General features: G+C 43.7%; 1 protein-coding gene across 1 annotated transcript in view; it reads left to right on the top strand.

Moving 5' to 3' along the window:
• Positions 1-12,399, top strand: part of LOC311138410 (protein polybromo-1-like) — a 47,164-nt gene extending 34,765 nt beyond the window's left edge. Inside the window, exons 27-32 of the mRNA XM_084173081.1 lie at positions 6,971-7,169; positions 7,524-7,664; positions 8,239-8,400; positions 10,675-10,739; positions 10,941-11,148; positions 11,384-12,399. Of these exons, the coding sequence (XP_084029207.1) occupies positions 6,971-7,169; positions 7,524-7,664; positions 8,239-8,400; positions 10,675-10,739; positions 10,941-11,148; positions 11,384-11,547 (939 nt within the window). The 3' untranslated portion in view covers positions 11,548-12,399. The remainder of the gene's footprint in view (positions 1-6,970; positions 7,170-7,523; positions 7,665-8,238; positions 8,401-10,674; positions 10,740-10,940; positions 11,149-11,383) is intronic.
• Positions 12,400-12,537: the final 138 nt, after the last annotated feature.

The following is a 12,537-nucleotide window of genomic DNA, read 5'->3' as shown; positions in this document are numbered from 1 at the left end:
AACCTACCATTAAAATTATAGACAGATAATTTCTTTGTCAGTGGGCAAACATACAAAAACAGCAGGGGATCAAATACTTTTTTCCCTCACTGTATATACACTACCGTTCCAAAGTTTGGGGTCACTTAGAAATGTCCTTGTTTTCTTGCTCAGTTGTCCACTTCCCACTCCTCTTTCTATTCTGGTTAGAGCCAGTTTGTGCTGTTCTGTGAAAGGAGTAGTACACAGCGTTGTACGAGATCTTCAGTTTCTTGGCAAATTCTCGCATGGAATAGCCTTCATTTCTCAGAACAAGAATAGACTGATGAGTTTCAGAAGAAAGTTCTTTGTTTCTGGCCATTTTGAGCCTGTAATCGAACCCACAATTGCTGATGCTCCAGATACTCAACTAGTCTCAAGAAGGCCAGTTTTATTGCTTCTTTAATCAGCACAACAGTTTTCAGCTGTGCTAACATAATTGCAAAATGGTTTTCTAATGATCAATTAGCCTTTTAAAATTATAAACTTGGATTACCAAACACAACGTGCCATTGGAACACAGGACTGATGGTTGCTGATAATGGGCCTCTGTACGCCTATGTAGATATTCCATTAAAAATCAGCCGTTTCCAGCTACAATAGCCATTTACAACATTAACAATGTCTACACTGTATTTCTGATCAATTTTGTGTTATTTTAATGGACAAAATAATTGCTTTTCTTTAAAAAACAAGGACATTTCTAAGTGACCCCAAACTTTTGAACGGTAGTATACATGCATACATACATACATACATACACACATACAGTCGTGGTCAAAAGTTTTGAGAATGACACAAATACTAATTTTCACAAAGTCTGCTGCCTCAGTTTTGATGATGGCAATTTACATATACTCCAGAATGTCATGAAGAGTGATCAGATGAATTGCAATTAATTGCAAAGTCCCTCTTTGCCATGACAATGAACTTAATCCCCCAAAAAACATTTCCACTGCATTTCAGCCGTGCCACAAAAGGACCAGCTGCCATCATGTCAGTGATTCTCTCGTTAACACAAGTGAGAGTGTTGACGAGGACAAGGCTGGAGATCACTCTGTCATGCTGATTGAGTTAGAATAACAGACTGGAAGCTTTAAAAGGAGGGTGGTGCTTGAAATCATTGTTCTTCCTCTGTTAACCATGGTTACTTGCAAGGAAACAAGTGCTGTAATCATTGCTTTGCACAAAAAGGGCTTCACAGGCAAGGATATTGCTGCTAGTAAGATTGCACCTAAATCAACCATTTATCTGGTCATCAAAAACTTCAAGGAGAGAGGTTCAATTGTTGTGAAGAAGGCGTCAGGGCGCCCAAGAAAGTCCAGCAAGTGCCAGGACCGTCTCCTAAAGTTCAGCTGCGGGATCGGGGCACCACCAGTGCAGAGCTTGCTCAGGAATGGCAGCAGGCAGGTGTGAGTACATCAAACAGTGAGGCGAAGGCTTTTGGAGGATGGCCTGGTGTCAAGAAGGGCAGCAAAGAAGCAACTTCTCTCCAGGAAAAACATCAGGGACAGACTGATATTCTGCAAAAGGTACAGGGATTGGACTGCTGAGGACTGGGGTACAGTCATTTTCTCTGAATCCCCTTTCCGATTGTTTGGGGCATCCTGAAAACACCTTGTCCGGAGAGGACAAGGTGAGTGCTACCATCAGTCCTGTGTCATGCCAACAGTATAGCATCCTGAGACCATTCATGTGTGGGATTGCTTCTCAGCCAAGGGAGTGTGCTCACTCACAATTTTGCCTAAGAACACAGCCATGAATAAAGAATGGTACCAACACATCCTCTGAGAGCAACTTCTCCCAACCATCCAAGAACGGTTTGGTGATGACCAATGCCTTTTCCAGCATGATGGAGCACCTTGCCATAAGGCAAAAGTGATAACTAAGTGGCTCGGGGAACAAAACATGGCCAGGAAACCCCCCAGACCTTAATCCCATTGAGAACTTGTGGTCAATCCTCAAGAGGCGGGTGGACAAACAAAAACCCACAAATTCTAACAAACTCCAAGCATTGATTATGCAAGAATGGGCTGCCATCAGTCAGTATGTGGCCCAGAAGTTAATTGACAGCATGCCAGGGCGGATTGCAGAGGTCTTGAAAAAGAAGGGTCAACACTGCAAATATTGACTCTTTGCATAAACTGAGTGTAATTGTCAATAAAAGCCTTTGACACTTATGGAATGCTTGTAATTATACTTCAGTATACCATAGTAATATCTGACAAAAATATCTCGTAACACTGAAGCAGCGAACTTTGTGAAGACCAATACTTGTCATTCTCAAAACTTTTGACCACGACTGTACATACATACATACATACATACATACACTGCTCAAAAAAATAAAGGGAACACTTAAACAACACTATGTAACTCCAAGTCAATCACACTTCTGTGAAATCAAACTGTCCACTTTGGAAGCAACACTGATTGACAATAAATTTCACATGCTGTTGTGCAAATGGAATAGACAATAGGTGGAAATTATAGGCAATTAGCAAGACACCACCAATAAAGAAGTGGTTCTGCAGGTGGTGACCACAGACCACTTCTCAGTTCCTATGCTTCCTGGCTGATGTTTTGGTCACTTTTGAATGCTGGCGGTGCTTTCACTCTAGTGGTAGCATGAGACGGAGTCTACAACCCACACAAGTGGCTCAGGTAGTGCAGCTCATCCAGGATGGCACATCAATGCGAGCTGTGGCAAGAAGGTTTGCTGTGTCTGTCAGCGTAGTGTCCAGAGCATGGAGGCGCTACCAGGAGACAGGCCAGTACATCAGGAGACGTGGAGGAGGCCGTAGGAGGGCAACAACCCAGCAGCAGGACCGCTACCTCCGCCTTTGTGCAAGGAGGAGCAGGAGGAGCACTGCCAGAGCCCTGCAAAATGACCTCCAGCAGGCCACAAATGTGCATGTGTCTGCTCAAACGGTCAGAAACAGACTCCATGAGGGTGGTATGAGGGCCCGACGTCCACAGGTGGGGGTTGTGCTTACAGCCCAACACCGTGCAGGACGTTTGGCATTTGCCAGAGAACACCAAGATTGGCAAATTCGCCACTGGCGCCCTGTGCTCTTCACAGATGAAAGCAGGTTCACACTGAGCATGTGACAGACGTGACAGAGTCTGGAGACGCCGTGGAGAACGTTCTGCTGCCTGCAACATCCTCCAGCATGACCGGTTTGGCGGTGGGTCAGTCATGGTGTGGGGTGGCAGCCCTCCATGTGCTCGCCAGAGGTAGCCTGACTGCCATTAGGTACCAAGATGAGATCCTCAGACCCCTTGTGAGACCATATGCTGGTTTGGTTGGCCCTGGGTTCCTCCTAATGCAAGACAATGCTAGACCTCATGTGGCTGGAGTGTGTCAGCAGTTCCTGCAAGAGGAAGGCATTGATGCTATGGACTGGCCCGCCCGTTCCCCAGACCTGAATCCAATTGAGCACATCTGGGACATCATGTCTCGCTCCATCCACCAACGCCACTTTGCACCACAGACTGTCCAGGAGTTGGCGGATGCTTTAGTCCAGGTCTGGGAGGAGATCCCTCAGGAGACCATCCGCCACCTCATCAGGAGCATGCCCAGGCGTTGTAGGGAGGTCATACAGGCACGTGGAGGCCACACACACTACTGAGCCTCATTTTGACTTGTTTTAAGGACATTACATCAAAGTTGGATCAGCCTGTAGTGTGGTTTTCCACTTTAATTTTGAGGGTGACTCCAAATCCAGACCTCCATGGGTTGATAAATTTGATTTCCATTGATCATTTTTGTGTGATTTTGTTGTCAGCACATTCAACTATGTAAAGAAAAAAGTATTTAATAAGATTAATAAGAATGTTGTTTAAGTGTTCCCTTTTATTTTTTTAGCAGTGTACATACATACATACACAGTACCAGTCAAAAGTTTGGACACACCTACTCATTCCAGGGTTTTTCTTTATTTTTACTCATTTATACATTGTAGGATAATAGTGAAGATATCAAAACTATGAAATGACACATATAGAATCATGTAGTAACCAGAAAAGTGTTAAACAAATCAAAATATATTTTTTATTTGAGATTCTTCAAAGTAGCCACTCTTTGCCTTGATGACAGCTTTGCACACTCTTGGCATTCTCTCAACCAGCTTCATGAGGTAGGCACCTGGAATGCATTTCAATTAACAGGTGTGCCTTGTTAAAAGTTAATTTGTGGAATTTCTTTCCTTCTTAATGCGTTTGAGCCAATCAGTTGTGTTGTGACAAGGTAGGGTTGGTATACAGAAGACAGCCATATTTGGTAAAAGACCAAGTCCATATTATGGCAAGAACAGCTCAAATAAGCAAAGAGAAACGACAGTCCATCATTACTTCAAGACATGAAGGTCAGTCAATCCGGAACATTTCTAGAACTTTCAACGTTTCTTCAAGTGCAGTCGCAAAAACAATGAAGCGCTATGATGAAACTGGCTCTCATGAGGACCGCCACAGGAATGGAAGACCCAGAGTTACCTCTGCTGCAGAGGATAAGTTCATTAGCGTTACCAGCCTCAGAAATTGCAGCCCAAATAAATGCTTCACAGAGTTCAAGTCACAGACACATCTCAACATCAACTGTTCAGAGGGGACTGTGTGAATCAGGCCTTCATGGTCGAATTGCTGCAAAGAAACCACTACTAAAGGACACCAACAATAAGAAGAGACTTGCTTGGGCCAAGAAACACGAGCAATGGACATTAGACCGGTGGAAATGTGTCCTTTGGTCTGGAGTCGAAATTGGAGATTTTTGGTTACAACCGCTGTCTTTGTGAGACGCGGTGTGGGTGAACGGATGATCTCCGCATGTGTATTTCCCACCGTAAAGCATGGAGGAGGAGGTGTTATGGTGTGGGGGTGCTTTGCTGGTGACACTGTCTGTTATTTATTTAGAATTCAAGGCACACTTAACCAGCATTCTGCAGCGATACGCCATCCCATCTGGTTTGGACTTAGTGGGACTATCATTTGTTTTTCAACAGGACAATGACCCAACAAACCTCCAGGCGGTGTAAGGGCTATTTTACCAAGAAGGAGAGTGATGGAGTGCTGCACCAGATGACCTGGCCTCCACAATCCCCCGACCTCAACCAAATTGAGATGGTTTGGGATGAGTCGGACCGCAGAGTGAAGGACAAACAGCCAACAAGTGCTCAGCATGTGGGAACTCCTTCAAGACTGTTGGAAAAACATTCCAGGTGAAGCTGGTAGAGAGAATGCCAAGAGTGTGCAAAGCTGTCATCAAGGCAAAGGGTGGCTATTTGAAGAATCTCAAATATAAAATATATTTGGATTTGTTTAACACTTTTTTTGCTTACTACATGATTCCATATGTATTATTTCATAGTTTTGATGTCTTCACTACTATTCTTCAGTGTAGAAATTAGTTAAAAAAATAAAGAAATACCCTTGAATGAGTAGGTGTGTCCAAACATTTTGAGATACTTTTTCCACATTTTGTTACGTTACAGCCTTATTCTAAAATGTATTACAAAAATAAAATGTACTCAATCTACACACAATACCCCATAATGGCAAAGCACAAAAACTGGTTTTTAGAAATGTTGCTAATTTATTGAAAATAAAGAAACAGAAATACTTTATTTACGTAAGTATTCAGACCCATTGCTATGTGACTTGAAATTGAGCTCAGGGGCATCCTGTTTCTATTGATCATCCTTGAGATGTTTGGAACCACCAAGACTCTTCCTAGAGCTGGCCGCCCGGCCAAACTGAGTAATTGGGGGAGAAGGGCCTTCGTGAAGGAGATGACCAAGAACCCAATGGTCACTCTGACAGAGCTCCAGAGTTCCTCTGTGGAGATGGGAGAACCTTCCAGAAGGACAACCATCTCTGCAGTACTCCACCAATCAGGCCTTTATGGTAGAGTGGCTAGATGGAAGCCACTCCTCAGTAAAAAGGCACATGACAGCCCGCTTGGAGTTTGCCAAAAGGCACCTAAAGACTCTCAGACCATGAGAAACAAGATTCTCTGCTCTGATGAAACCAAGATTGAACTCTTTGGCCTGAATGCCAAGCGTCACGTCTGGAGGAAACCTGGCACCATCCCTACGGTGAAGCATGGTGGTGGTAACATCATGCTGTGGGGATGTTTTTCAGTGGCATGGACTGGGAGACTAGTCAGGATTTAGGGAAAGCTGAACTGAGCAAAGTACAGAGAGATCCTTGATGAAAACCTTCTCCAGAGCGCTCAGGACCTCAGACTGGGGCAAAGGTTCACCTTCCAACAGGACAACGACCCTTAGCACACAGCCAAGACAATGCAGGAGTGGCTTCGGGACAAGTCTCTGAATGTCCTTGAGTGGCCCAGCCACAGCCCAGACTTGAACCCGATCGAACATCTCTGGAGAGACCTGAAAATAGCTGTGCAGCGACGCTTCCCATCTAACCTGACAGAGCTTGAGGATCTGCAGAGAAGAATGGGAGATACTCCCCAAATTCAGGTGTGCCAAGCTTGTAGCGTCATACCCAAGAAGACTCAAGGCTGTAATCGCTGCCAAAGGGGCTTCAACAAAGTACTGAGTAAGGGGTCTGAATACTTATGTAAATGTGATATATCATTTTTTTATTTGCAAGGGGTCTGAATGCTTTCCGAATGCACTGTCTATCTCTATCTCTCGGACACTACAGACGTTTTTGTGAGAGAGATTTTCAGATGTCTCCTAGTCTGACAAACACCGCTGTAGCTATGCCACCTTTCACTTAGGATGCGGAAGGCCAACATTGGCGGATGTGGTGGATTGAGACGCAGCCCATGCTAAAAAAATAACGTATCTTTAGCTTAAACAGATGGATTTTGTGGGATGTTTTTATTATGCTAGTTAGATTTCAGCGGGGGCGTGGACATCCACTCTATTAATTAACATAGGTGTTACTGTTGATTGACCGGTCTACCCCCTGTTTCTCTCCACAGTCCACTCCCAAGGCGAAGGGCGTGTCTAAGAAGGAAGGAGCCAAGAGGAAGGTTAACATGAGTGGTTACATCCTATTCAGCAGTGAGATGCGTTCGGTCATCAAGACCCGCCACCCTGACTTCTCCTTCGGGGAGCTCAGCCGTCTGGTGGGCACGGAGTGGAGAAACCTGGAGGCTCCCAAGAAAGTAGAGTATGAAGGTAGGAAGGCCAGGGAAGCATGCTAGTACTGAGGCATCTCTATGGAGACTTTGTTTCACCAGTGAATTCATACACAGGTTGAGATCTGCAATCAGAATCAGATTGGTGATGACAATAACCATGTTTCCATCCAACCTTTTCCTGCGAGTAAAGTACATGTTGGATAAAAAATGTAACGTCCGGCCTGATGGAAACAGCAAATTTGTCTGTAAACTTTCCAAATGTCGACAAAACAAAATACGCTAGTCCATATCCCTAGCCAAACATCTGACAAACTTGGATCTTGGAGTGTTATGTCCCTTCAATGTTAGCGTTATGAATTAATCCAAGCGTGCGTATTGCTGTTTGTTCCAGAGCGGGCAGCCAGAGTGGTGGAGCAGCAGGAGAGGGAGAGGGTAGCCCAGCAGCAAGCGTCCCCTAGAGCAGGTACCCCAGTAGGGTCCATGATGGGGGTGGTGCCTTCAACTAGCCACATGGGAATGATGCCTGGTCCAGGTAACCCCTTCCTCACAGAGACAGACATCCCAAATCAACCACTAGCCCCTAAGCACCCAGATATACAGTGCCTCATGGGTAGTGGCTAGGGGAGATTTGGGATTCAGGGAGATGGCACGATTGCTTGGGACTTAGCAACTACCCGGGAAATAATTAAGCTGGACTGCTAAAACAATTCAACCTTAATTTATTTACCCTCTTCCCCTATCCGGAAATTGCCCATTCAAAATTGTCCATTGGCTTTCAACTGCATCTTCATTATAGGCTGTGATTGTTTTAGTTTCTGTTGCTGATAATTTTTATTTAATATTATTTCATCTGTTTTATATTTTGTTTTGCATCAAATGCATTGAATCAAAGTTTGCATGATCCAAATTAACAGCATGACCAAAAATTGTATTTGTATTATTTAACCTCTTCTTTACAGTAACACCCATGCTTGTTTTACTTACTAACTGGTTTAACTTAATCTTTTATCATTAATATGTAGTGCATGTCTTTTGGATAGTCAGTTGCATGTCACTTATGCATGGTTATCTTGTTGTCATTCCCGGCCCCCCCTCCTCCTCCTAAGGCATGATGGGAGCTTACGGCCCCCCCTACAGCATGCCCATGCAGGGCCCCCATGAGGGCTTGCTGGGTATGGGCCCAATGCCACCTCACCATATGGGCCCGATGCCCCCCCAACACCTCCAGCCAGGTATGCCAGGGTACCACCCTGGCATGCCCTACCTGGGTAAGGACCCCACTCACACTCCAGGCCAAGGCCATACCTGTCCTGGTCAGTCATTAGCTTCCAGTCAGTCGTGTCTTGGTCTCTCCTGCTGGAGGGGTTTACCTGGTCCACAGACAGGCTGTGCTGTGGTGGCCCACTGACCACTCAGGCTGCCAAGCCTGGTCTCTGTCTGTCTGTCTGTCTGTCTGTTCTGAGACGGGAAAACGTATACCTGAGTTGGCGAGGTAAAGGTTGCTTAACAAAACACTTTGAAAAGTAAAGAAGGTAGCTGAACATTCTATTGCTCTGCATCAGAGCTGCAGTGCCTATAGAAAGTCTACACCCTCTTGAACTTTTTTCAAAAAATGTTGCGTTACAAAGTGGGATTGAAATAGATTTAATTGTAATTTTTGGTCATCGATCGACACAAAATATTCCATAATGGCAAAGTGAAAAGAAAATTATATATATATTTTTTACAAATTAATACAAATTAAATAAATGAAATATAGTTGTTGCATAAGCCTAAATGAGTTCAGAAGTAAAATGTGGCTTAACAAATCGTATAAGTTATATGGACTCACTCTGTGTGAAATAATAGGGGTTGACATTATTTTTTTATGACTACCCCTTCCTCTGTCCCCCATACATACATCTGTAAGTATTGAATTTCAAGCACAGATTAAACTACAAAGACCAGGGAGCTTTTCGAAAGCCTCATAAAGAAGGGTAGTGATTGGTTGATGGGTAAGAATAACAAATCAGACATTTGAATATATCTATAAACATGGTCAAGTTAATAATTATGCTGTGGATGATGTATTAAACCACCCAGACACATCAAAGATGCAGTCGTCATTCTGAACTGAGCTGCAGGACAGGAAGGAAACTGCTTAGGGACTAACTGTAAGTCGCTCTGGATAAGAGCGTCTGCTAAATGACGTAAATGTAAATGTCACCATTGGGCCATTTGATTTTAAACAGCTACAGAGTTCAATGACTGTGATGGGAGAAAACTTAGGATGGATCAACAACATTGTAGTGACTCCACAATAATGACCTAAATTACGGAGTGAAAAGAAGAATACAAATATACAGAAAACAAATATTCCAAAACATGCATATGTATGCAAAAAGGCACTAAAGGAATACTGCAAAGGAATACACTTTTGGGCCTAAATGCAAAGCCTTATGTTTGGGGCAATCACAACACATCACTAAGTAACTGCCTCCTTATTTTCAAGCATGGTGGTGGCTGCATCATGGTATGGGTATGCTTGACATCGGCAAAAACTGGGGAGTTTTTCAGGATGAAAATAAACTGGATGGAGCTAAGCACAGGCAAAATCCTAGAGGAAAACCTGCTTCAGTCTGCTTTACACCAGACACTGGGAGAGGAATTCACCTTTCAGCAGGACCAGAACCTACAACACAAAGCCAAATCTACACTGGAGTTGCTTACCAAGAAGACAGTGAATGTTCCTGAGTGGCCAAGTTACAGTTTTGACTTAAATCTCCTTGAAAATCTATGGCAAGACTTAAATTGCTGTCTAGCCATGATCCCCAACACCTTGACAGAGCTTGAATAATTTTTAAAAGAATAATGTGCAAGTATTGCACCATACAGGTGTGCAAAGCTCTTATGAGACATAGCCAAGAAGACTCACAGCTGTAATCGCTGCCAAATGTGTTTCTAACATATATTGACTCAGGGGGTGAATACTTAGCTAATCAAGGTATATTTGTGCTTTATTTTTCATCTATCTTTTTTTTTAAGTAAGCATTTTTCTTCCACTTTGACATTAGAGTATTTTGTGTAGATCGTTGACAAAAAATGAAAATTCAATTCATTTTAATCCCACTTTGTAACACAATAAAATGTGACGAAATCCAAGGGGGGTTGTAGACTTTCTATAGGCACTGTTTATAGTGTGTGGCTACCTTCTCTTCAAACTGTCTGTCTGTCCGCCAGGCGGTCAAGCACTACACGGGTTCCACCGTCCTTTACCTCTTCTCTACACATTCGCACAGTATTACTCTGTTGTATTTACTCGCATATCTCAGAATCCATGTTCCACTCAATTAACACACAAACAAACATGTAATGCATGTGGTGATATGACTACAAATAAACCCTCAGTCTCACCACCAGTTTCTGTATTTAAAAAAAGCGCACACATTTATTCTACAGCATGCATTCTATGCACATCCACCATACGTTATACATCCTACACTAACAATGCTTGTTGTTTTGTCATGATTGTGTGTGGAAACTCATTGTTGTTTTTGTGATAGGCACGATGGGTCCTGGTATGAATGGCATGCAAGGAAGTCCCGGAGGCCACTACTACATGCAACAGGTAAAAGCCTAACTGATTACTAAGGACTACCAATGAGCTACTGCACTCTGATACTGTTTTCTATAACTTGTGGGACATGATTTTTTGTTGTTGTTGGGAATTCCCCTGTTTGGATTTTCCAAAAGTTCCATAGACTGTATATTGTACCCAAATGCAGTGGAAAAGCAGTGCCCTTATCTTGTTTTCCTGTATCTCCCTCAGCCTGGGATGTTTAGCCCGGGGCAGCAGGCTCCTCCACCCTACCCAGGCCAGCTAGGGCAGCCCTCTCACCTCCAGCCCATGACTCCCATGTTTGTGGCTCCACCGCCCAAGACACAGAGGGTGCTCCACTCTGAGGCCTACCTCAAGTACATCGAGGGCCTGAACGCGGAGACTGACACGGTCAGCAAGTGGGACCAATCTCTCAAAGGTATATTTCTACTCATAAATGTGCTGTTCTTCTCTACGCACCTGTACTGCAGCATACTGAATTAACTCCAATGAATTGAGCGCAACAATTTCCTTCTCACTCTACTCCCATGTATTATCTGTCTCTTGAATAGCTGTCCTCTTAGGTGTCCTTTATTGCTGAGTTTCTACACTTCTGTTTGTGGGTGTGTGTTGTGGCATGTGAGCAAAATGGGTAAAGTCTGTCATTTCCACAGCGCGTCGGAGAGATGCCCACCTGTCCAAAGACCAGGAGAGCAGGCTCCCTTCCCATTGGCTGAAGAGCAAGGGAGCCCACACGACGATGGCAGACGCACTGTGGCGCCTGCGGGACCTGATGCTTCGAGACTCACTGAACATACGTCAGACATACAACCTGTAGAAACCTCAAACCACTGGCCGTGTTCCTGGCTGACTTCATTGCAGACACCTGTCAGATCTCACAATGCCTGGATAGGTGTTTAACATATTAGCTAACCACATCTTTGCCCATGCAACAGACAGCTATATCGGTCCGCTAATACAGGACTAGTAAAGGCCCAGTCCACTACTTTTGTGGAAAAATATAAGAAATAAATACAAAAAACGTTTTATTATTTTGGGGGATTTTTCAGAGGGTGCTGCAGCACCCTCCGCACCCCTACTTCCACAGCTATGCAACCACTGGGCTTGTTCGGGTCCTGTGTGGCTGTTGGTAGAGTATGGCGCTTGCAACGCCAGGGTTGTGGGTTCGATTCCCACGGGTGATCAGTACGAAAAAGTACAATAACAATTATGCGCTCACTACTGTAAGTTGCTCTGGATAAGAGCTTCTGCTAAATGACTAAAATGTAAATGTGAAATGTTCAACATTGCAGCGACAGTGCAGGCGACTGCTGACTGACTGATCTACTATTAACCTTGCAACATAAATAATGACTCATTATTACTTGTACATCAGTCAGTCACAATTTACCCATGATACATCACAGTTTTGATGCTCTCGAACACAGTCTCTCACTCACTGTCCTCATCATGGAATGGACAGACACAGGAAGAAGAATTATGTTATAGAGAAGCAATATTTTATAGTGATTCAATCATGGATTTTCTATTTTTAGAGCATAATAAGCTTAGGTTTGTGTGTGTGACTTTTCTCTTTTCTATCATGGTTGTAAAGATTTCTCAATGTAAGTTAAAGTTCTTAGCAGCTTATGGTCGTTCACTGCCAAAATAAATGTGCTGAGGACATTTATGGTTGTTTCGTTTGATTTGTTTGTTTGATCAACCCATGCACCATTAGGTTTATAATGGGAGATATCCCTCAAGGAGATTAGTGATGGGCATTCCGAGTCTTTTCGATGAGCATTATCATTTGACTCCATTCACGTAA

Source organism: Coregonus lavaretus, assembly GCF_964263955.1.
Source record: "Coregonus lavaretus genome assembly, chromosome: 12".
Classification (NCBI taxonomy): domain Eukaryota; kingdom Metazoa; phylum Chordata; class Actinopteri; order Salmoniformes; family Salmonidae; genus Coregonus; species Coregonus lavaretus.
Note: the sequence above shows the minus strand (reverse complement) of the source record. Positions and strands in the feature narration are given on the sequence as shown.